At 32.2% G+C, this 22,178-nt stretch overlaps 2 protein-coding genes across 2 annotated transcripts; one reads left to right on the forward strand and one right to left on the reverse strand.

Moving 5' to 3' along the window:
* Positions 1–966: 966 nt before the first annotated feature.
* On the forward strand, positions 967–18,891 carry slf (C-type lectin domain-containing protein slf). The gene is made up of 4 exons (XM_033350824.2): positions 967–1,081; positions 3,222–3,357; positions 14,319–14,498; positions 17,894–18,891. The coding sequence occupies exons 2-4, from the start codon at positions 3,222–3,224 to the stop codon at positions 18,274–18,276; spliced, it is 699 nt and encodes a 232-aa protein (XP_033206715.1). The 5' UTR covers positions 967–1,081; the 3' UTR covers positions 18,277–18,891.
* l(2)37Cd (general transcription factor IIIC subunit l(2)37Cd) lies at positions 18,869–21,565 on the reverse strand. The gene is made up of 7 exons (XM_033350823.2): positions 21,273–21,565; positions 21,007–21,180; positions 20,347–20,911; positions 19,683–20,258; positions 19,409–19,617; positions 19,156–19,339; positions 18,869–19,098 (listed from the first exon to the last, which is right to left on the reverse strand). The coding sequence occupies exons 1-7, from the start codon at positions 21,414–21,416 to the stop codon at positions 18,932–18,934; spliced, it is 2,019 nt and encodes a 672-aa protein (XP_033206714.2). The 5' UTR covers positions 21,417–21,565; the 3' UTR covers positions 18,869–18,931.
* Positions 21,566–22,178: the final 613 nt, after the last annotated feature.

Genomic DNA, 22,178 nt, shown 5'->3' on the forward strand with positions numbered 1-22,178 from the left:
GAGCAAGCGAAAATGCATTTACTTGTAAATGTGATGGAATGCAGGGAAAATACGTTTCTTCTGGGTCGAGAGTCAATTATCGACTCGCGCCTAACCAATGGCCAGGAAACCACAGAAATATTAATCTTGTTGTTTGCCCTACTAAATTTTACAATTGTCTAAAATAACCCTAACAACGCATTAAACATTACAATATAAACAAATTTAGAGATATCGAATAAATATTATTTTAGTGACAACGTTGACTGCCTCGGCAATGTTAATAAAAAGACTATTAACCTTAACTTGTTCATTAAGAAGGTGAGACATAAAGAAATTGGATATTGTCACGTTTTATTCTACATAAATATTATTCTCAAAATTTTGAATTTTAGATAAATAGTATTTTTTGTCCATTTCAGTGATTTATGTGACTAACAAGGATATTAAAGAAAAAAGCATTTTGGAACATAAGATAAAAAGTAACATTTTTCATATACATTCTATTAAAATTAATTTCTTCGTGCAGTCTAGCTTTAAATTTATCTACCATTGAAACTACAAATATGATCATAACCAAAAATTTATCTCCAAAATTAATGTATTCTCTCTTACCTGTAACCTGTATCGACATATTCTCTTAACAAATACCATTCAAATAGCTCGTAGAAACTATGCCTTTAGGCTTCCGGGTTACACGAATACCAATTACCAATACCGATCCACTCCAACTTACTAACACCAGAAAAACAAAGAAAACATATATTAACATAAACGTATTTAAAAAGATATTTTTCGATTCTAACCTACCTTCTCGAACAATAAACGCGACAAAAGCACGTGAAAATCACGAAAAACCTAACCCTCGATTATTACGCCAATTATGACTAAGGTCGAGCTAAGAAGAGTCTCGATGGTTCCTTGTAGCCCAGGGTGGGATGAATCTACGAGATGGTGGGGACTATTTCTATATAATCGACGGTGAAGGTGCCTGTCTCTTCATAACCCTATCAGTGAGCACGTTTCTTTAATCGTCGATCTCGTCGTCCATCTCGTTTTAATCCGAGAAATAAACCGGAAAAAGAAAGACAAGTGAGACAAGGTGAGTGTTTCGAAATGATCAGAAAAGGAAAAGAAAAAAAAGTATACGTATACCTGTGCGTGAGCTCGTATCGTTTTATTTTCCTTTCATTTTTTGGAATTCCAGTTCTCACGATTTTTTTAAAGTCATCTACGGAATACCAATCGCAAAGTGCTAAACGAAAGCGGGGAAAAATAAAAATAGAAAAAGTGCAACAAACTGAATATGTAATATATGTATATATGTATGTATGTATATACCTACATCTCGTAGAGTATCGCAGGCTTGAATAATGCACGCTTCTGCGTGACGAATACTACCGATAAATTAATTCAATGAGGATGGTAATGGTTTCGTGTATAGGTTGTAAGTTCTTGTTCGATTGGGTTTTTATGGAAGTTGCTTGAAACGTTTGCATAAACAAAAATAAGGTCTTTTTGAATAATAACATTTTAAGTGTTTAATGTTTTTAAAGTAAAATTAAAGTGAAATAAAAATGCAAGATTTCTTGATGACATTTAAAAGGAGAAATTCTAAATTTATTGTAGTTAGTAAAGCACTGGTACATTTGAAAGTAACATTTAAGGAAATAAATTTTTATGAATGAATGAAGATTTTTCATTGTATCCAGACTATATACTCCTCTGGAAAAATGTAATAACGATAAAAAGGAAAAAGGTAACAGATCTGATAATTAATATTATTTAGTTAGAAACGAGTATATGGTTGCTTTGTGGTTTACATCTTTGATACAAACAAGAAAGTTTCGTACTTTTTATTTTTTATCCAAAATTTATCAGTGAGTACTATAACATATAATTTATTTATTATTGTTCAATTTAATTTATTATTATATATTAATTTATTATTGTTCTGTTAAATGATAAAGATCACTGATCAAAATCATTCATAAATAATGATAAAAAGAAAATTTAGTCTCTCTTTAATATTTACTATTAATATTAACATTAATAGTATTAGTACAACAATGAAAAAAAATATAACAGAGTCTTATGATACGCTAGATATATAAATTAATGAATTATATGCATTTAATTATGCGTCACTTTGTTAAAGCCAAAATAATAAACAGGAAGAACTGATATCTAAGAATATCTATATAAAAATTTAATGTTTTCCTTTATCTAGTTTCTAAATGATCCATCGCAATATGAACTACAAGAATCGTATACAAAGTACAGTCTTCAATTCGCTTTTTGCGAATTTTACATCAATTGTGCAATTTCTTTTATCCCCTATTACATAAGAGGATTCTTGCTTCACGCGTTATCTCATTTTTCTTGGAGGAAGCGATGAAGCTACTCTCGACGCGTCGAAAATCATTACGTTCGACCGTACAAGGGAACGTTCGGTCGTTAGCCAGGCTTACAACGAAAAAGTCCCCGCCAATTACCGGATCACTACATGTAACAGTTGGCACGTAAGACAGTGGCAATACTACTATCTATCCGTAAAAAAGTCACGTGCAAAAATTGGCACTCCCCGAGTGAAACTCTCTTTGTTGACTTATAGAAACTAAACATAGGTATTAATAGGTATATACGGAATTACGACCTTATCTTCGTGTCACTTTTAACCAACAAAACTCTCACCTGTTTTTGGTCACGATGTGAACAATTGCATATGTCTATGACAAGGTGTTTTAAAATTATAATTAACTTTCCATCGCTTCGCTCCTTCGATCTTATAGGATCATATTGATGCTGGTTGGCTCGAATGCTGAATTGAAAGATGGTGCGATAGATCATCCTGTTGTCATTGATGTATACGAAGATGTTTCTGCCGAAGTAGCATGTAGTATGTGTTAAGAGATTCCGATTTCGATTTGCATAAGAAATGAAGGGGTTTGAATTACTTTATGAAATATGTAATTTCGGAACACTTCTCGTCATTTTGTAATAGATTTCTTTAATCTTTGTCTGTTATGTTATTTATTATTTATATAGATGATATCGTCCCCTTTGTTTCCAAAATTATATTCCAAATTATTTCGATTGTAGTTTTTTAATTAGCGTCTTCAATGAGTAAATTAAAATGAAAATACAAGTACAATTATATTTCTTAAAAGTAATTTTATAGACAGTGTATATTAATCTTTGTTTAATTTATTATTTTGTTCAATTTTTAATTTGTTTCTCAGATGATGTTGGCGCCGCTGGCCGTGTTATTCTTCGCGGCGTTAGTGTACGCCCAACCAGCAATAAACGAAATTCGGCCACAAAGCAACAGACCAGGAAGATTCCTGTCTCTTCCTGTACCGCAGAAATGTGCAAACCGTGAGTAAATTTTTCGTTTTGAACTTTCGGCTCTCTTTGTAGTTAAAACGCTAGGATCATATTTTTTCTTGATATTTCGTACGAATAAATCTCTTTGAAGCTTAGTTTCTAATTATAAGTCAAATTTTAAAATGAAACTACTAAAACATAACGTAAAAGTCAATTTATTCGTCAAACAAACTGTAAATGTACTAGAAAAGGAATGGAAATAAAGAAAAATTCTAAATTCCGAATGACAAGCCAAAAAAACTCTTTGGACATCATACAATTTCATTTTAATTGTATTGATCATTGTCTGAAAGTTTAACATTTCTCATCACGATTTCAAAACATATCCGCGACAATGTTAACGACGGACAAAACACAATCCTCTTCCGTGAATCCGGGGCATTTAGATGCCCCGGCACGTTCTCCGGCAACTAAAAGAAATTGAGGTTAAACCGGCCCGATACATGCCGACAAAACTCTCGCGCAATCTCACGATCGTATATTTTTCAACCTAAAACAGCATTCGTCTATTGTGCAAACACGTGTATATCAGATTATTCTCTTCTGATTATAATACCTGGATAATTAAATTTCTTTTTTTATTTTAACGCTATGTACATCCACCTAAAGGTTAACCTAACCATATTTGTCTACATGTAATTAATACTTGCTTTCATTTGAGATATGAATATAATACAAATACAAATTTACTGATATATTAGACGTATACACACAATACAATAACAAATACTTGTTATTTACATATTTTTATCTTAATTCATTAAAGACCAACGTTACGTTAACACAATATTTCATTTTCAAGCGTGAAAATTTGTGCACCTTCAGATTTTCAAATCCATTACTGTACATTAATATTACGTTTATATATTTTTTTATTCGCTATTTCACTACTTAATCCATAATGAGTTAACTTCGAATCGTCATTTTTAATGCAACTTTTAGGATATGTATGTACGTAGCAAATTTCATTCTCTTTATAAATAATCCTTCATAAAAGTATAGATATCCTAAAAATTCATAAGTTATTGGTCTGTAAAGATTTTCTCATAATTTAGGTACATTTTCCTTATTTGAAATTATTTAGAATCATTTGGACTTTATTCAGACAAGGTCTAGCGCAGGCGAGTCTGTAATTGGTTGGTAACTCGTTAACGGATCGTACAATGCGAGAGTAGCGTTTCGTCTCCTTTCGTTTGCGTTCGATGCACTTTCTCACGGTTAGGATACAAAATCAAGAAACCAGCAGACGTCTCGCAATCGCGCCGCGATAATTAGCGAGAGGACGTGTAACGAAACGAAGTTAAGGGAGAGACACCGATTCGGGGTCAACAAAGCCGACGCGACGGACTAGTTGCATAATCTTGAACAGGATGTTTCGTCGGCTTTGTTTTGACTAGTTTCCCGCAAATTATTTGTTCAATGCAAAACTGTGTAACATCAGCTACCGGTAATCCGTTTTTTACAATTCGTTTTTACAATTTACAATACATTATCCTAAATCACTTGATGGGAAAAATTTTAGGAAACTTTTATAAATTGCGTGTTTTATATGCAATTATACAGGGTGGTTGGTAACTGGTGGTACAAGCGGAAAGGAGGTGATTCTACGCGAAAAAAGAAGTCGAAAATATAGAATAAAAATTTAAAAATTAAAAAAATAACGTCAATCGAGACAACGATCTACAGTGAGATCCGTTATAACGAGACGCGATAAAGTGCACGCGTACCGACCGAAAATTCAAAGTCGATTTTCTCGAAAACAAAGCCTCGAACGAAAAATTTTTATTCTATATTTTCCACTTCTTTTTTCGCGTAGAATCACCCCCTTTCCGCTTGTACCACCAGTTACCAACCACCCTGTATATTTGTATATTTTTATGGTTGGAACTTGAGGCCTATCTGCTTTATGTGCTTCCTATTTATTGACAAAAATATAACAATAACAACGTAAGTTTCTTGATAGTTAATAACAACCGAATATTATTACTTATTGTCATTCACAGTTATTACTTAGCAAGAGAATATTAAATAATGATTTATAGAAAAAAAATATATGATTTATCACGCAGATTTTACTCATTGAAATGATCTTTCAATGTCATATAGAAATTTATGTTTTACTGTTCCTAGTAATCTGTTTCAAAGATAATCAGCAGGAACGAAAGTGGAATGTACATCTCGTTTTTTTATCTCGAATGAAAAATCTGTTTGGAGAATATACAATCCACTTTCTCCATCTCAATCTCCATTGCTTACTTATATATATATATATATATACACACACATTTACAAGGAGGTCAGCTATATCTCACCAACTGACAATTTTTATGGGACATAAAATTTGCTACAACTTTTCATCTGTATGATCACTGACACTTACTCTTGATTGGATGTAACAGATAATGCAAATTATCGAGCCAAAGTATCCATGCATCTATGTATGTATCAACATTTAAATATTGTCAAAATACGCATATCGGCACTGTGTATATATTTATCGTTATTATGTAAAAATGTTCATTCTTCGTTATATCTTTATTTCTATTCTGTACTAAATGCGAGTTTTTCATTTTTATTTAATTTCCATTTTATTACCATTTTAATACGCCTCGCGACAAGTACAATGTTAAAAACGTCGAGTTACCTTGGTTGATTAAATAACATTGCCAATACACGTTATTTAACATTAGAAATACTTTAGTACAAACAGACTAATTTAACGAGTATTGGTTGTTATTATTCCCTTGTGATCATATCGATCGAAATTTCGTAGTAATCCTATTTCCACGGTATTTAATCACGTGAAAGGTATCAGTGTCGTAATGTTGGATTATAATAATGTTCGACTGGAATGTTCGATTATCTACAGTTGCATCCACTTTCCAAGTTAGTAACAATAAGAAACTCGAGTCACGTGCTACATCGATGAAATCATCTCGAGCAATAAGGTCATTTAGCTGTGAGAATTTAATATTGATTAATAATTAACGAAACTTAACGTTACTTGCATTTTTTTAATAATTCCAAAAATATACAATCTTCAATCAGACATTTTGGCTGATTTGGTAGATTCGATAGTAAAAATTTATAAAGTATATAGCCAATGTAACACGTATAATACATTTCTTTTTAAAGAAACAAAGCTATTCTCGCAGTGGTTATTGATAACTTTGGATGCTGTATGCGACCATAAATTTTTAATTAAAACAAAAAGTAAAAACAATGTAAACGTATGAAATAATTTTGAAAAGAGAAAAAAAAAGACATAACACACGTGACAATCGTGCCCCTATATTGAAATTGTCATTCTTACGGAATATAACAAATTTTGAATTTATAAGTCTCTGTACATTGCCCTTACAGTGTAAAATGCTCTTTAACCGGGCTGGGAATTAAAAGTTGAATCGTTAAACACAGCCGAGGAGTCTGATGATTAAAGTGGTTCTTAATCAAAATTATGAAACATTACTGGTCCGCAGCTAACAAATTGTCGTTAAATTATCTTATGACAGTGCGGCTGACCAATCAGGTGTCGTAATATCGTAGCTGGTAAGATTGTCCAACTGACAAGCTCACAAAAGGCCGATGCTCTGCCGCTATGAAAATGTCAAGAATTGTTGCGAAACGAAACAACAACATGCCACAGAGATAATTTCGCTGTTGCTCGTTATGCCCGCGTATAATGACCGCTCTTTAACGATAGTTCACGTCTTTCTTCACGCTGATCCTGGTTTCCAGTAAAATGTCCAATTCGGTGAATTCACATGGGATATTTCTATTTTTCCTGGTCGATGAAGCTGATTATTTTAAAAGTTGCTCGCAAAGATACAAAGTTTCTGTTATTTTACACTTTTCCAAGAAACGAATAACTTTTTTTTAATCGCTGTAAATCCTTTTATACAAAAATTTCAAAATTTTAGATATTTCACGAACAGAAATTTCTTTTCTAGAAAGTTTCCAAATTTTCGATATTTCATACGTACTTTTTCTCCTTGTACGAAAGTTTCGAAATTTTTAATATTCCATGCGTACGTTAATTTTTAAAGATACTTTAGATTCTTATATCGATGCGAATATAACGATTATAAGATTATAAATTTAAAAGGAAGTACTATTTTTATAGAATTATTTTTTATTATGCAAAGTATAACAAAACAGTAACTCTATACATTTACGTAATATTTTCGAGGAGCACAAAAGTTTGACCTTTATTCGACCTTTATTCAACCCCAAATAACAGCGTATCCGATCGAATAAATAATATAGCAGCAAACCGTGATAAATTACAATGTCGTATTGCACGCATCGTTTATCAATTTATTTTCGAACAAAGTTACACGTCCGATTGGTTATAGCTGCAGAAGAAGCCGAAGAAAAAGGAAATCTGTTATTCTCCGTCGCTGGACGAATCGAATCTCAAATAATCTCCACCTATTAAGTCGAATTATCAAGAAAAAGTTTCGCCTGCGGCTTGGCTTTCGTTTTCCTCGCACCTTCGATCAAAACGACTTTTATATCCAATGTTCGCCACTTATTTATGAGATTCGACTGCGCATAGATTATGAAAATGTTTAATTCATAGTTAACAGTGTGTTGAAATATTAAATCTAAAATATTAGAAATTTGAATGACAAGTTAATTTCCCACTTAGTGTGATACCTTCTCCATAAATAAATTAAAATTGAAAAATTGCATTTTTACAATTATACATTTTTTACAAGTACTGTTTTATACATCCTACTTGCATTTTAGTTGATTAACATTTCCAAAATTAATTTTTCTAATCTCCTAATTCTTCCTTCTTCGTTCGTATTTTCTTCACAAAGTCATTTACAAAGAATTGTTATAAGAATATTGTACCTTTTTGTTTTTTTTTTTGGAAAAATTCAGTATGTCAATTTTCTTCTTCTAGAAAAATCGCAAAATTTATTCAACTGTTTCATTAACAACTGTAAAATCATAAATATGAAATATTCGCTATACGTATAAAATCCTTCGTATCGAATTCATTAAGTACGTTTATTTGAAAACGACGCGTGTCCAACGTGCTTTCTTTTCTCCTTTTCAAGAAATGGCGCGTCATGCTCAAATGCGATCCGTAAATATTAACCATTTCATTGGCATAAATTATACGTTTCTGGAAACGTTTAGGTGACTCTGCCGTGAAACACGTGCAGGTCGTGACACGTGAAAGTGAGAGCTTTCCATTCCATTGGAGTTCCTCGTGTGTCAAGAACCACTTTAAAAATCTTACAAGAAGCCTCTTGCTGTCATTCATATTATTCTTTCGTCATTTTTCTTCTTCTTTTTTTTTTTCTCTTTATAATCCCATGGATAAATATTCCGAAGGAGGCAAATAGCACAGTTAGTCGTGTATAGCCGTGTCATGAAATCGTAGATGTTACCGATCGTTTAAATGTTATTTTGAAATAGCTATGTTGAATCGTGTTTGATCTGATGCAATTATTGCGAATTCTAAACGTTACGCAAGATAAAATTCGATACAGACAAACCGTGTACAATGTCGTCTCCTTTATTTAAATTTATTGCGTTAAAACATATTTTTTAGTATTTTTGAAAATATTATCTTCTTCGTTGCTGTTATCTGATCAAAAAAAAAAAAAAAAATAAAAAAATAAAAAAAGAGAAATTAAATAGATACAAGTTTTGACATGGATAAAAGAAAAAAAAATACCTGTTTGAAGAGCAACGTAAATCGTACTGGCGTCGAACAAAAGACTTGGCATGCAAATATGATCGATAAGTCATGGCGGAAGTGGGCGTAAAAAATAACAGATTTCTACTGTCCCTCGATTAATAAATTCCGCTTTCTCCGCCCTAAATTGGCTATTTACTTGCGTATGATTGACAACCAAATGAGATAAATCTGTTTTCTATTATTAAACGGATAGTCGCATGTACTGCGATGACGATACATATTTTTTAATGTAATTCGTATATTTTGTAGTAGCTTACAAATTTTACCACTTTAAAGATTTATCAAAAAAAGATATAGAAATAGTGAAAAATTTGGGAACCAGATTTCCCTGCCACATCTTCTGCTTCTTTTAATTCGATTAATTTTTTTATTCAAACATTTGATCAACGTTCTCATGAAAACCTCACGATGGATATTTTCAATTCTAAACTCTTTAGAATAGTATTATTTATTTGTTATTTACTACACACACTTCTCGCCTTATTGCCTTAGAACGAAGTTCCGGCTTTACATTTTTCTCTTAATGTATGAACAGTATACTGCTGTAGTATTCTGATTAACTTCACTTGCTATGAAAGATTACGTTCATCAATCATTAGATCTTTCCCAATCTACCATTGCGATTCGCTATTATACGAACTAACATTGTGTTTCAGAGTTATTAACTTTGAACAACTAACGTCCAACTTTACTCAGCAACACCATTCATTCTCACATACATTTTTACCGTAGAAAGGTCATAATTAATTTCGCGAGTTACCATTCTACTGACGATGGTAATGACGAGGATGTTAATGCATTAAGGTGCTTAGCCTTAGACAATGAATGAAACGTTGTACGAACCGCTTCTTGCGTTTGACTAATGGTCTTTTTAGTACGTAACAAAGGAGACAGAATTCCAAAAATTACATCTTGAATAAGATGTTTGGAAAATAGGCTTATAATATTAAAAATGAGATCAGAACCAGAGATTTTTTAAGAATTCCATTTTGAAATAAATAATAAAACCATATATTTACATGTATCTGTATTCATATGCAATAATTGCATATATACGTTCGAAAGAACGAAGTAATTCGATATACAGGGTGGTTGGTAACTGGTGGTACAAGCGGAAAGGAGGTGATTCTACGCGAAAAAAGAAGTGGAAAACATAGAATAAAAATTTTTCGTTCGAGGCTTTGTCTTCGAGAAAATCGACTTTGAATTTTCGCTCGGTACGCGTGCACTTTATCGCGTCTCGTTATAACGGATCTCACTGTGGATCGTTGTCTCGATGGAAAAATTAAAAAAAATAAAAAATAAAAAAAAATTTTTATTCTATATTTTCGACTTCTTTTTCCGCTTGTACCGCCAGTTACCGACCACCCTGTATAACTCTCCCAACGAAAAAGATCATAGAGCCTTTATTACATCAGTTTAGCAATTATTAATAACACTGAATAATATTGAATATTATTGTCGATAGTAACGAACGAAGACGAGAAATTAAAATTACGAATTACGATATTTTATGTAATGTATGCGATTCGAAAAGCACATTTTTTACGATCTTATATTCTCAGGAATAGATTCTTTATATATAACTGATGCTGCAGAAACACCGTTAGTAGACTCGAAAACAACAGAATTGCGCGGACGATTCAAACGATTATCGTCAGAAGTTCCTTGACACAATGGTGAAACGTGCGAGTGTTTCTAAAGGCGCATAAATGTTTAATGAACGGTGATATAACGATCGTTAATTGCGAGTATAGGAGAAAACTGAAGAAAGACGAAGAGGGAGACCAATTTTTTTTCTCGTAGACGTCTATCAGACGCAAACACGCGATCGTATAGAAACAAGGAAATACAACTTGTGAAATGCACTTTGTTTAATGTCACTTTTGTTTAACCTTTGTTTTATCATCTTTTCGCGGCTGTATACATATGTCGGTGTTAAATATTTATCATCGTATTTGTTGGTATTCTTTCGATCGCTTTAGGCTAAGTAATAAGTTCGTTATCAAAAATTCTGATAATTTAATTTATTTTATATAGAATGATTTTTAATTTTGTTAGATGACGTATCTACATGCATTCGATAATTATGATGCCAAGTACTTTTATCGGTCTTCTAAAGAAGTTAATCTCGATCAACAAATAATTATTGATAAAATTTGTTTATTCGATCGATATCGATCGATGCAATCGAAATAATTGGAATTTAAACGTGGACACAGGAAAACGTGTTGGTAGGCGGAACGCTCGTCAAGATGATAGAGACGATAATAAAATGTACAAAGGTGAACGTTTCTTTCGATTGTTCATAGATGAAACAAATTCATTGCCATTGGGAAACTAAAAGGAAGGAAAACTCGAGTTACAAATAGCGGAAATAATTTCTCGAATATTATGAAACGTACGATAGACTTGATCGTATACGATATCGTAATTGTTTTTACGTTCGTTGTTAGCAATATTCATCGCACAACGTAGCGCAGGAAAATCACGTGAAAAAAGGGAAACTCGAGGCAAGATAAAATTCGATATTTCCTTGCTGATTTGCAACTCTCGTTTGAAATTCTACATGTGGTTTTTTTTAATCTTCTCGCAGAATAACATCGGCTGAATTAAGTTTTCTTTAGAATCGATTTAGATCCGTGCAATACGTTCAAATTATTAAATTATGCAAATTAATTCGGTGAAATTCAAAATTTATTAACGATACGCGTAATACGAGTTTCATCATCGAAATATTTCAATTAAGTTATACGAAATTCCCTGAAATTACGTAAATACAAATGATACATCTTTCGAACTGTCACGAGATGAGAAAATATATGAATTTAAAAATATGCTTATTACAGATAGGTGATTCTAAAGGCATCTAATTAACATACCAATTAGTCATACTCTGACGCTGGAAATAATTGTCTCCTTTCGTTCGATATACCGTAGAACGAATGCAGAGCTTCTTCTCTTCTTCTTTGTAGTAAATAATCCAATATACAGGGTGGTTGGTAACTGGTGGTACAAGCGGAAAGGGGATGATTCTAGGCGAAAAAAGAAGTCGAAAATATAGAATAAAAATTTCTTTTTTAATTTTTTTTTTTTTTTTGATTTTTCCATCGAGACAACGATCCACAGTGAGATCCGTTATAACGAGACGCGATAAATTTTTATTCTATATTTTCGACTACTTTTTTCGCCCCCTAGAATCACCCCCTTTCCGCTTGTACCACCAGTTACCAACCACCCTGTATATAGTAAATATAGTACAGTAAATATAATATAAATATAGTATATAGTAAATAAAATAGTAGTAATTTCACCAAAAAGAAAAGAATGCACGAAACATAGAAAGAGCCATCCCTGAGACTAAACAAGAATCTTAAGAACCAAGAAATGCTAAATACTAAATGTTCAAGAATGCGTTCGTTTGTAATATAATAATTTTACAAAAACTGCATGATACAGATGAAACTATACATTGCCAGAATGAATACAAAATCTATATTTCTATGAAAAAGCTACACGTTTCGAAAGTTGATCGACGATTAAAAATCCATGTTCCCTACGGTCAAGCAAGAATCTCAGGAACCACGAATTGTTAAATGCCAAATGTTCAAGGATAGCTGCTACGTTTATTCGACTATCCGCGTCGGCGTCGCTGAGATCATGATCTTCTCGTAGAAACTTCTTGTCGAAACTCACGACAGCACTTCGACGTTAAGGCAATCGACGTTCTAACAGAGGTATTAGAATCATCGTTCGTTTCTGAAAGGGGAACGCGTCGTAGCCTCGACTCCCAATGTAACAACCGATTGATTCCTGCTTGGGAATCATTCAGAAGAAACCAGCCACATGACATTCACCGTGAGATTTTTCTTTTCCGTGATATGTCAGAAGGAACGTGCAATTTAGTTAATTCTTCTTTTTTTTTTTTCTTGTCTTTCCCTTTCGTTCTTCTCGTTCAACGGCTATTTTTGCAACAATGAGATTACACAGGATTACACGTCGGTGAAGAGGAGCCGTGTTCGCGCGCATCCATCATGCCTCTCCTTGCGGCATTACAGGCGATGAAACGCGTAGTAAATACGTAATAATACATACGCACTGGTCTATGGTGTGTCTGCAACTTCTGAAATAACAGGTTCTGACATAATCGATTTTAATAGCTAGAATTTAGGATATTAGTCTTGGCAATAATTCGACGAGGTCTAGTGACTTTTTCAGCAACGCTCTTCCACTTTTATAGGTAAATTACAGGATTCTACGCGATATTCAAGATAAACGATGTACTTAAGCGAATATTTAAATTGCGGAAAAAAAAGAAAAAATTGTTTTCGAACAAGTTTCCCAGACCTCTCTTGCTCTATGCATGTAACACGATTAGCAAAACTTTACGAGTCGCGAATTATAAATAATCGATGATGATAAATTCCTTCGAAGAACGATGACAGACGTGGTAATAAAATTGATAAAGTTATACATCAAACTTTACAAATTATACGAATTAACTACAGTCGATCTGCTTGCCAATAGACGCGATAACTCGTAAATCTATGGAAAAGAAATCCTTGATTATTATTCGTAGAGATCACGGATTGGTTAATTTGAGAATATTAGAATATCGATGATACTCGAGAGAGAACATAGATGAAATAGGCAACAGCCTGTAATATTACCGTTGAATACGAGCAACCCTTTCGCAATCAGAACGTTAGGCTCTCATAATGAGACGCACGTCGTAAATCGTCGACGAGAGAGGCATTCCTGCATAATCAACGTGTAACGTGAAAAATTGTAAGACCATTGACATTTAACCGGACGATAATCACATTCCCCGATTACAGATCCACGCCGTTTATATACATTATACACGACAAACATAATTGAATATCGTGAACGATTTCCTTTTTTTTCTCTCTCTCTCTCTCTCTCTTTCTCTGTTTCTTCTGGAAGAAAAATCCGCAACTCTATGTAGTCAAATCTTGATATATCAAACACAACTGACAAAAAGTATGAGGAACATTCTTGGTATCAGTTCATATCTTTACTTTTTTTTTTTTTTCTTGATAAAAGGATCGTAACGAAGCATCAAGATACCGTAAAGTGTTAGAATTTATCGTACGAGATTACCACGCTTATGTGTCGCGTGGAAAAATCTGATAAGAATTAATAAAAGCCGATCTCTTCACAAACCTTTGTCTTTCGTTCGGGGGATTAATTTTCTATTTCCAATTCGCAGGACCGAGAGAATTCAACTACAGAGGGCACAATTATTTCTATAGCGGGCACGTTCCGGCTCACGCAAACCAGAGGGTGGATTGGTTAGACGCTAGGAACATCTGCAGAGAGTACTGCATGGACCTCGTGTCGATGGAAACTCAAGACGAGAACAACTTAATCTTCAGACTCATTCAACAAAGTAAGCGATTTTAATTCTTGAGATGCTTCGCGAGTAGAAGATAAATAAGACAAATTCTTGAAATATTTTATAAAATAGAAGACGCAAGGTAAAGCTTAGAATAAAAAGACGAAGTCAGGTGTTCTAAACTATTCTGAATCATGATCGTTCACGGTTATTAAATTGCAGACATTCATGGAAATTCCTACTTTTATAAATAGAATTTAAGTAATGAAATCCGGTTGAAAAATCGTTTTACTTGCTAAATATCGCCTTCGAATATTATATTTCAAGTATTTTACGTGTTTATATGCATTTCTGCACCTTCGAATGAATCTGCAGTTCGATAATTATGTACATATATAGTATAGTTATTATATGTACGTTATTATACAGTATATACACGCCTATGTACGTACAATTGAAACGTCGTTAATATTCATACAGAGAAAAGAGAAGGAAGAAACGTTACAAATAAAATAAAAATTCATCTCGAAGCTAAGTTGGAATTTCTTCGTATTCGAGTCGACTTATCAAAAGATTTCTTTCGCTATGATACGAGCAAGATCGATTCGCAGAAGAAAAAATTCCTATCGACGTGTACTTGTTTATTCATGAGGAAAAACGAGGTGTTCCATTCGATCGGTTGAATAATCTCGAGGCAACGATTACAAGAATAAAAATGATTCATTAACGCATGAAGCACAGGCACGTTTCGCGAACGACTCACGCGTGAACACGAAACGCGTTTACCTTCGGTTTCGTACGGATTCAATATATATCCTAATTGCATCGCTATTAACTCTTCTCTTCTCTTCTCTTCTCTTCTCTTCGGCTTTTTTTCTTTGTTGTCACTCTTTCGCGTGATTTTCATTTCGTAACGTTTCTGATCCTTTCACGCGTATTCGCAGGAACGTAAGGAAGAAGAAACTGTGCAAAGTTCAAGTATATTACAGCAATTCTCGTACGTCACGTCTGAAACGAAGATAAAATCAAGTATATTACGAATAGGTTCGAACTCGATTGGAAAATTTTGAAACCCTCGCGAATACTTTGAAGATACGAAACGATATGTTTGGTCGTGCTAGCTCATCGGCTATTTTCAAAAGAGTCTGCATACGATAGATCGTTTTCCTTTTCAAATCTGTTATATTTAAACTTCTATTATCTAGTCACGGGGTAACACTAAAATCAGAAAATCAACAAATAGTACTTACGTTTTCTTTTCTACTACGATCTTCGAACTTTTATTGCGTGTCAAATAAAATTCTTATATTTTATGTAAACAAAATTTTTAATACTTCGAGAGAAACTTTAGGATAAAGTTCAGACAAAAGATCACGTACAGCAACAAGGAATTTTTTATACTCTTCTTAAACCTAAGTAACTTGTACATTTTATTTTATTTTAGAGCTAAACGTGTACTTATGTTCTCTCTTGTGGCTTTCGTATAACGAACCTGCTAATTGATCTATTTTATAGCAGACAATTTTACTTTTCCTTTTGTTTTAGCTACCATCGTTTTGACTTCGTTCATTTTCGCGTTCAGCTAAATCATTTTGACAAAAATGATTAAAAATTGCTTGCACGAAATAAATTATAAGATCCAGTAACGAGTTTCAACATAGTTCGCCTTAAAACAGCATGGATGGATTCAAGAAACGAATACCATCGCCAATTACGTGAATTTGAGCAATAATCGGTAGTTAAGTTAAACGAGAGATATACCTAATAATAATCTCATACAACGGTATGTACATAGTTATTAAATTTTACGTGTCGGCAGAAACGCGTAGGAAGGTATAAATCCATTTCTTTAACGTCAGGCTTAGAAAGTTCTACAACCACGGAGATAAAATCGGTACCAAGGAACACAGAAGCAGTGAGGATCGTTTACAATTTATTACCCAGCGTAGCTTTCGTTCTTTAGCCAGCTGGATAGCATAGAAATTTCGAAACAAATGATCCATCGCCGTGAGACGATGCTTCTTCGACTTCGCGTTAAGTGGCTTGTAACATCGCGTCTTCGGCCATAGTGTTTCCTCACGGCTGAAGAAAGTGAAAGACTAATCAGTTTTATGGTTACTTATTACAAGAACAATGTCGTGAAAATACATATTTTGATCGAACGGATATTTCACGGAACGAGGACGAGAAGAGTTTATTGGTTATTCAACAAACCATAAAGGCGAATCTTACAATTACGCAATTAATTATTATGTGGACTGAGTATGTTTATGTAAATTCGTGTCTCTTGTGGAGATAATTAAAGAAACAGAATTTAAATAAAGATTTGTATCGTCGACTAAATATTGTAGTAAATATTTTATTCTAGCTATTTTATATATCTTTGTATGTTATACGTATTCTGGATATTTGTTGTGCTTCAAAGTTTTCTATAAATGCACAAATTAACTTCGCCGTAGTTAAAATTATTCTCCTTTTTTCTTTTTTTTTTTTTTTTTGAAACTCTTAAAAAACGAGAACAAAATATTTAAATTTTATAATAGACATGTCTGTAAAAAAGTATTACAACAATATCATAAAATAATTCCCCCTTTTTTCTTTATTGAATCAAATATTTTGAGAAACAAGAAAGAAGGATCGAAAGAATTTAGTGTATCGATTATCCCATCACAGATGAAATATTTGAATCAATAAAAAGATTCATTTAATGCATACACACACACGCGCGCGCGCGCGTTGAAATTTGTTTGTTGCTCATTTGCATACAACTAATTGCTTTCGCAAGTGCAGATACAATTTCCATTCGTTGTCGAGAAGTTAGAATCTCCGAGTTAACGAGTTAACAACAGAATCTTCAAGGCAAAACGAAGGATCTTTAAGTGGGTTGAGGCTGAGGAATCTCATCTTCTTATATACATACATAGTTGCATCACGGAACGCATCAATCATTTCGACCGCATATGTCTCTTGCCACGAAGTAGTATGATCTGAAACTCGTCTATGTTAACATTTCTACCGATATTAAAATGAGGTTATTTTTTCGAAGGTTGTCCTTTGGATAAGGAAAGCGGAAACCTTTTATAAATTATGTTGTTTTCTGACCTGTAGAAGATTTAAACAGAAATTTTGAATGAAGTACTTTCTTACAAAAGTCATAAATCTATGACTAAAATTATAAGATTCTAGAAAAATAATGCAAAATTTTCGATATTTCATTATACTTGGAATATACTTAAACTGAAAATAAAAAAAAGTTTCCAAAATATTATACCATAATTTTCAGTTTTCACGGTATAGATTTCACTTGAATATTAGTTTCCTTCGGGAAAGGATTACAGCTCTTTACCTATCAGAAAAAACATATACCAGAGAATTGCATAATCTGTATAATAAAGTTATGTATTAATCATTTCTTTCGTAAAAATTAATAAATTATTACTTTTTCATAGACGATGTTCCTTACATCTGGACATCTGGACGTCTCTGCGACTTCAAAGGCTGCGAGAATCGTCGTGATCTTGAACCCAAAGCCCTCTATGGTTGGTTCTGGTCAGCCAACAGAAAGAAGATGGCGCCAACAAATCAAATCCCCGAAGGTTGGTCCTTCAATCCATGGTCTCAAACTGGACACAAGAAGGTCAGACAACCGGACAACGCTGAATTCGACATAAATGGCACCAGTGAGTCTTGCATGTCCATCCTAAACAACGTTTACAAGGATGGAATCAGCTGGCACGATGTGGCTTGCTATCACCAGAAACCATTCGTCTGCGAGGACTCCGAAGAACTTTTGAGCTACGTGGCCAGTACCAATCCCAACATCCGCGTTTAAAGGCCTCGTGAATGAATAATTCGCGTCATCAGCACCTGTTTTATCCGTTTCTCTTGCAGCTTAGACGAAACACGAGTTAAAACAAAAAGGAAACAAATGAAAAATAATCGTTGAACATTTTATTCTATATTATTTATGTGAATTAGCTCCCTATCAGCATTAAAGCATTACCTTTCATTTGGACTGCAAAAAAATGGAATATTTTACATCGAATGTACAATTTATATAAATTTAATTCTTTGGATCACAAAGTTTCATATACATATAAATGCTTATATAAATTTAGATATTATCGAGGAACTGTGATCAGGATTTTTCAAAGGCACTTAATTATTTCTTGCAATGTAATACAAAAGTTGTTACACTAATTATATATACATGTTATACATGTATTAAAAATATTTATTAAGCGTTCATGAATATTATTAAAATGTGTCTCGTCGCTGCACTTTTCCTGCACTCATTTTTCAAAAGAAATCAATTATATTTTACGTTTTGTTTAATTTGTAATTACAGTATCAGTTAATTAATGATGTAAACATATTTATTAATAGACATTTGGCAGACAGACTCTGTACATTTATGAATAAACTTTATTTGTAGGTATTTATAAAATGCTATTTATTTACCAAATCTTACATATACATAACATAATTTACTCATTTTCTATTGCAATAACATTGGTTTCAGATTGATCATATTTTCCCTCACTTTCTTCTGCACTAGAGACAGAATCATTTTTTTTCTTTCTTTGTTTAGCTCTCAGTTTATTAAGCTTTAATTTAATTCCAGATTTACGTTTTCGAGGTAAAGATGTAGGATCTGTAAATAAAATATTGTAGTATAAAATTATATACACAAAGAAATATTAATACTTACGATCTTCGGGTATATTCATTTGTTTTCTTAAAACAGCTCGAACTTGTCTGTTAATAATTTCTCTACACTGTGCATCAAAACCTACTGGTAACCAGCCTCTTTTTTCGTGGCACCTAATTCCAGGTAAAGGATCTGGTAACTTTGCTAACATTTCTTGTATTTCATCTACTAGAACATCGCAATACTGAAAGAAATTTTGTACTTTAAGTATAGAACCATAAAAATTTGTAATAATCAGAAAATTGTAATAAACCTGATAAAACATTTGCTTCGAGGGAGGTACTATTCCTTCTCGATAGATATACACATCTTCGCTTAAATCTTGTTCCTTTTTAGGACTTTGCTCTCGACTAGAAATCACACTTTGTACAATTGTTTTCTGTTTTGCAGCTGATGTTGATTTGTATGGTAATGTATACTCTGAGTAATTTCTTTTACATTTTACAGTAGATCCTAAACCATCTGAATAAAACAAAGTAAGTAAGTGTGAATATTATATTAATAACAGCAATACTTAAGATACCTACGCATAGATTTTAATCTGTAATCTAAAGTTTGATATTTTCTAGCAGAAATATCTTTCCTTGGATCATACCCCAGTTTTACCCACATAATTTTCCATGGACCAGTTACAAAATAATATGCGACTGCTGGTAGTAAAATTTTCAATCGTTCAGAAGAAAATTTAGTTTTATATATTATTGCGTTCTTCGACCAAATTGGTCGTTCCTCAAAAATTTGACGGATTTGTTCAAAGTGTATACTCTGAATGAATTTAACTTTCATGGCAGTTTCTATGCCTGTTGGCGGTTTAGAAGGAACTTCTGATGTTGAAAAATAAATGAAATTCGAAAATCCTATCTTTCTCTTTCGACACTTTCCTATTATATTTTCCGGATATGAATTAATTTCTGTCTTTGGTACATATTGCTGTACCGTATCCATTCTGCTAAACGCAGCTGGTGGCAAGAAGTAAGGTACGTCATTCTTTAACCAAGAATAATGTGGTATATTACTGGGATAAATCTTGTGGTATATACATTCTAACTTTTTCGGATTTTCCTTACTTTGTGTCATAGGTAAATACTGAAAGTCACAAAGACCTGAAAAATATTGTATTCTTTAACTCTATTTCCAATATATGAAAAAAGTAACATAAATTTTATTTTATCCATTTTAAACCATACATACTTGTAAATCTAAATTCTGTGTCAACTCGACCTAAGATTTGTAATTTTGGCAATGTATAATCCTTATCTTCAGAAAGATCTTCATATTTATTTCGATCAAACGTTGGTGGTATATCCTTTTTGTTCTTTGATATATTTACTTCATTTGTATCTAGTGATTGATCCCGTAAATCCGCGTTATTTTCAGAATACACTCTATGAGAAGGACCAGGAACAGGATTATTGGGAGTATTAAAGCTGCAACTTTGTACTTGATCGATTAATTCAGTCATAAGTTGTTCTTGTTGATCTTTATTGTCTCTAGTCTGTGGTAAATTCACTTTATCCACATTATTTTCAGTATTTTCATTGTCACCGATCGAAGAATCACTTACAATCACAGTACTTCTTGATGATTTCCTTTGCTGTTTTGCTTCAGCTTCTTCTGCTTTCTTTACTCTAGATTTTTTAATTCTAATTCTAAGCAGGAAACCATTAGTATTATGTCTATCGCCACAAGTCGGTTTACAAAAAATATCATCAGGTCTGAATCTTAACTCCAACCGTCGATTTGGTGTATTTACTGCCTATTAACACACATACAATTAATTAGAGGGATTGTTAATTATTAGTTTTATAAATATTACTATCGTATAATCCTTATGAGAAAATAATATAATACCGTAGAAATGCTTTGAATGCCACCTAGTGTTTCTACAGCTTTATCTGGATTAATAACATTTCCAGGATATTTAACACAGATAAACTTTTTGTCAAACCTATGGCCTCCAGGAAGAACTGGTCCCACATATTCATTTTCTTGGCAATTATCTACATTGTTCTGATTATCTTCTGTCTATATAATTTAAATATATTTAAAAGTATATTAAATATTTATTAATATAAAAGTAGAACAAAAGTAAATATAAAATGTTAATTTAGTCTTACATTGTCATCGTTACTAGCTTCTGGAATGTCACTATAGGAATCATCACTATCAATTTCTTTTTGATAATCTTCAATCTTAGTATCTTCATCTTTCCCATCCTGTACTTCTAAGTTCTCATTACTAACATCACTTGATGTACTCATTGTTGCTTTTTTTGTATTATTATCCTCAAATCATAAAACTTACAAATAATATCATGTCAAAACATGTAATCACAATAATATTATAATAATATGTAATATAATATAGGTTAGATTTAATCAACGTATTGTTTTGAGGTTAAAAATCTTACTGAACACATGAATACTGAAAACAAGGTTACACAAGTTGTTTAATTACAGGTTCATAAACTTTGATATCTATAAAATACAAAAATATATATTTTATGTAACTTAAATTGAATAATAATATTTTTATATTTTAATTGTATATATACTCGTATAATATAAATTTGCAATTCATTTAATAAAATAAATATTCATAATAAAGTTAAATAAAATTAAAAAATATCGTATCTTATAATATACATATATTAAACATTTCATTCATTCCATTTATAAAATTAAACGTTTGAGCTTAAAATAAAATATTATTGCCTTGTATAAATTTATTTCAAGATTCGTTAAAAAAACAATAATATTATTAAGAAAAGTATATTAGAAAAATATGTAAAGAAAATAAATAAAAAAATTATTGTAGAACATCAACTACTAACATTCTATTTATTAATGCTCAACCTTGCCACACAGTTATAAATAATTTAATACAATTAAAAATTGTAAATACAAATACAAATAAAATGCTCATTTACATCCTTTCATTTATCCTTCCTAAACAACTTTAAAATATTGCGCAAACTACATATGTTTATGTATATTAACTACTATTATGTAGTAAATATTACA

This window comes from Bombus vancouverensis, chromosome 4, assembly GCF_051014615.1.
Source record: "Bombus vancouverensis nearcticus chromosome 4, iyBomVanc1_principal, whole genome shotgun sequence".
In the NCBI taxonomy this organism is placed as follows: domain Eukaryota; kingdom Metazoa; phylum Arthropoda; class Insecta; order Hymenoptera; family Apidae; genus Bombus; species Bombus vancouverensis.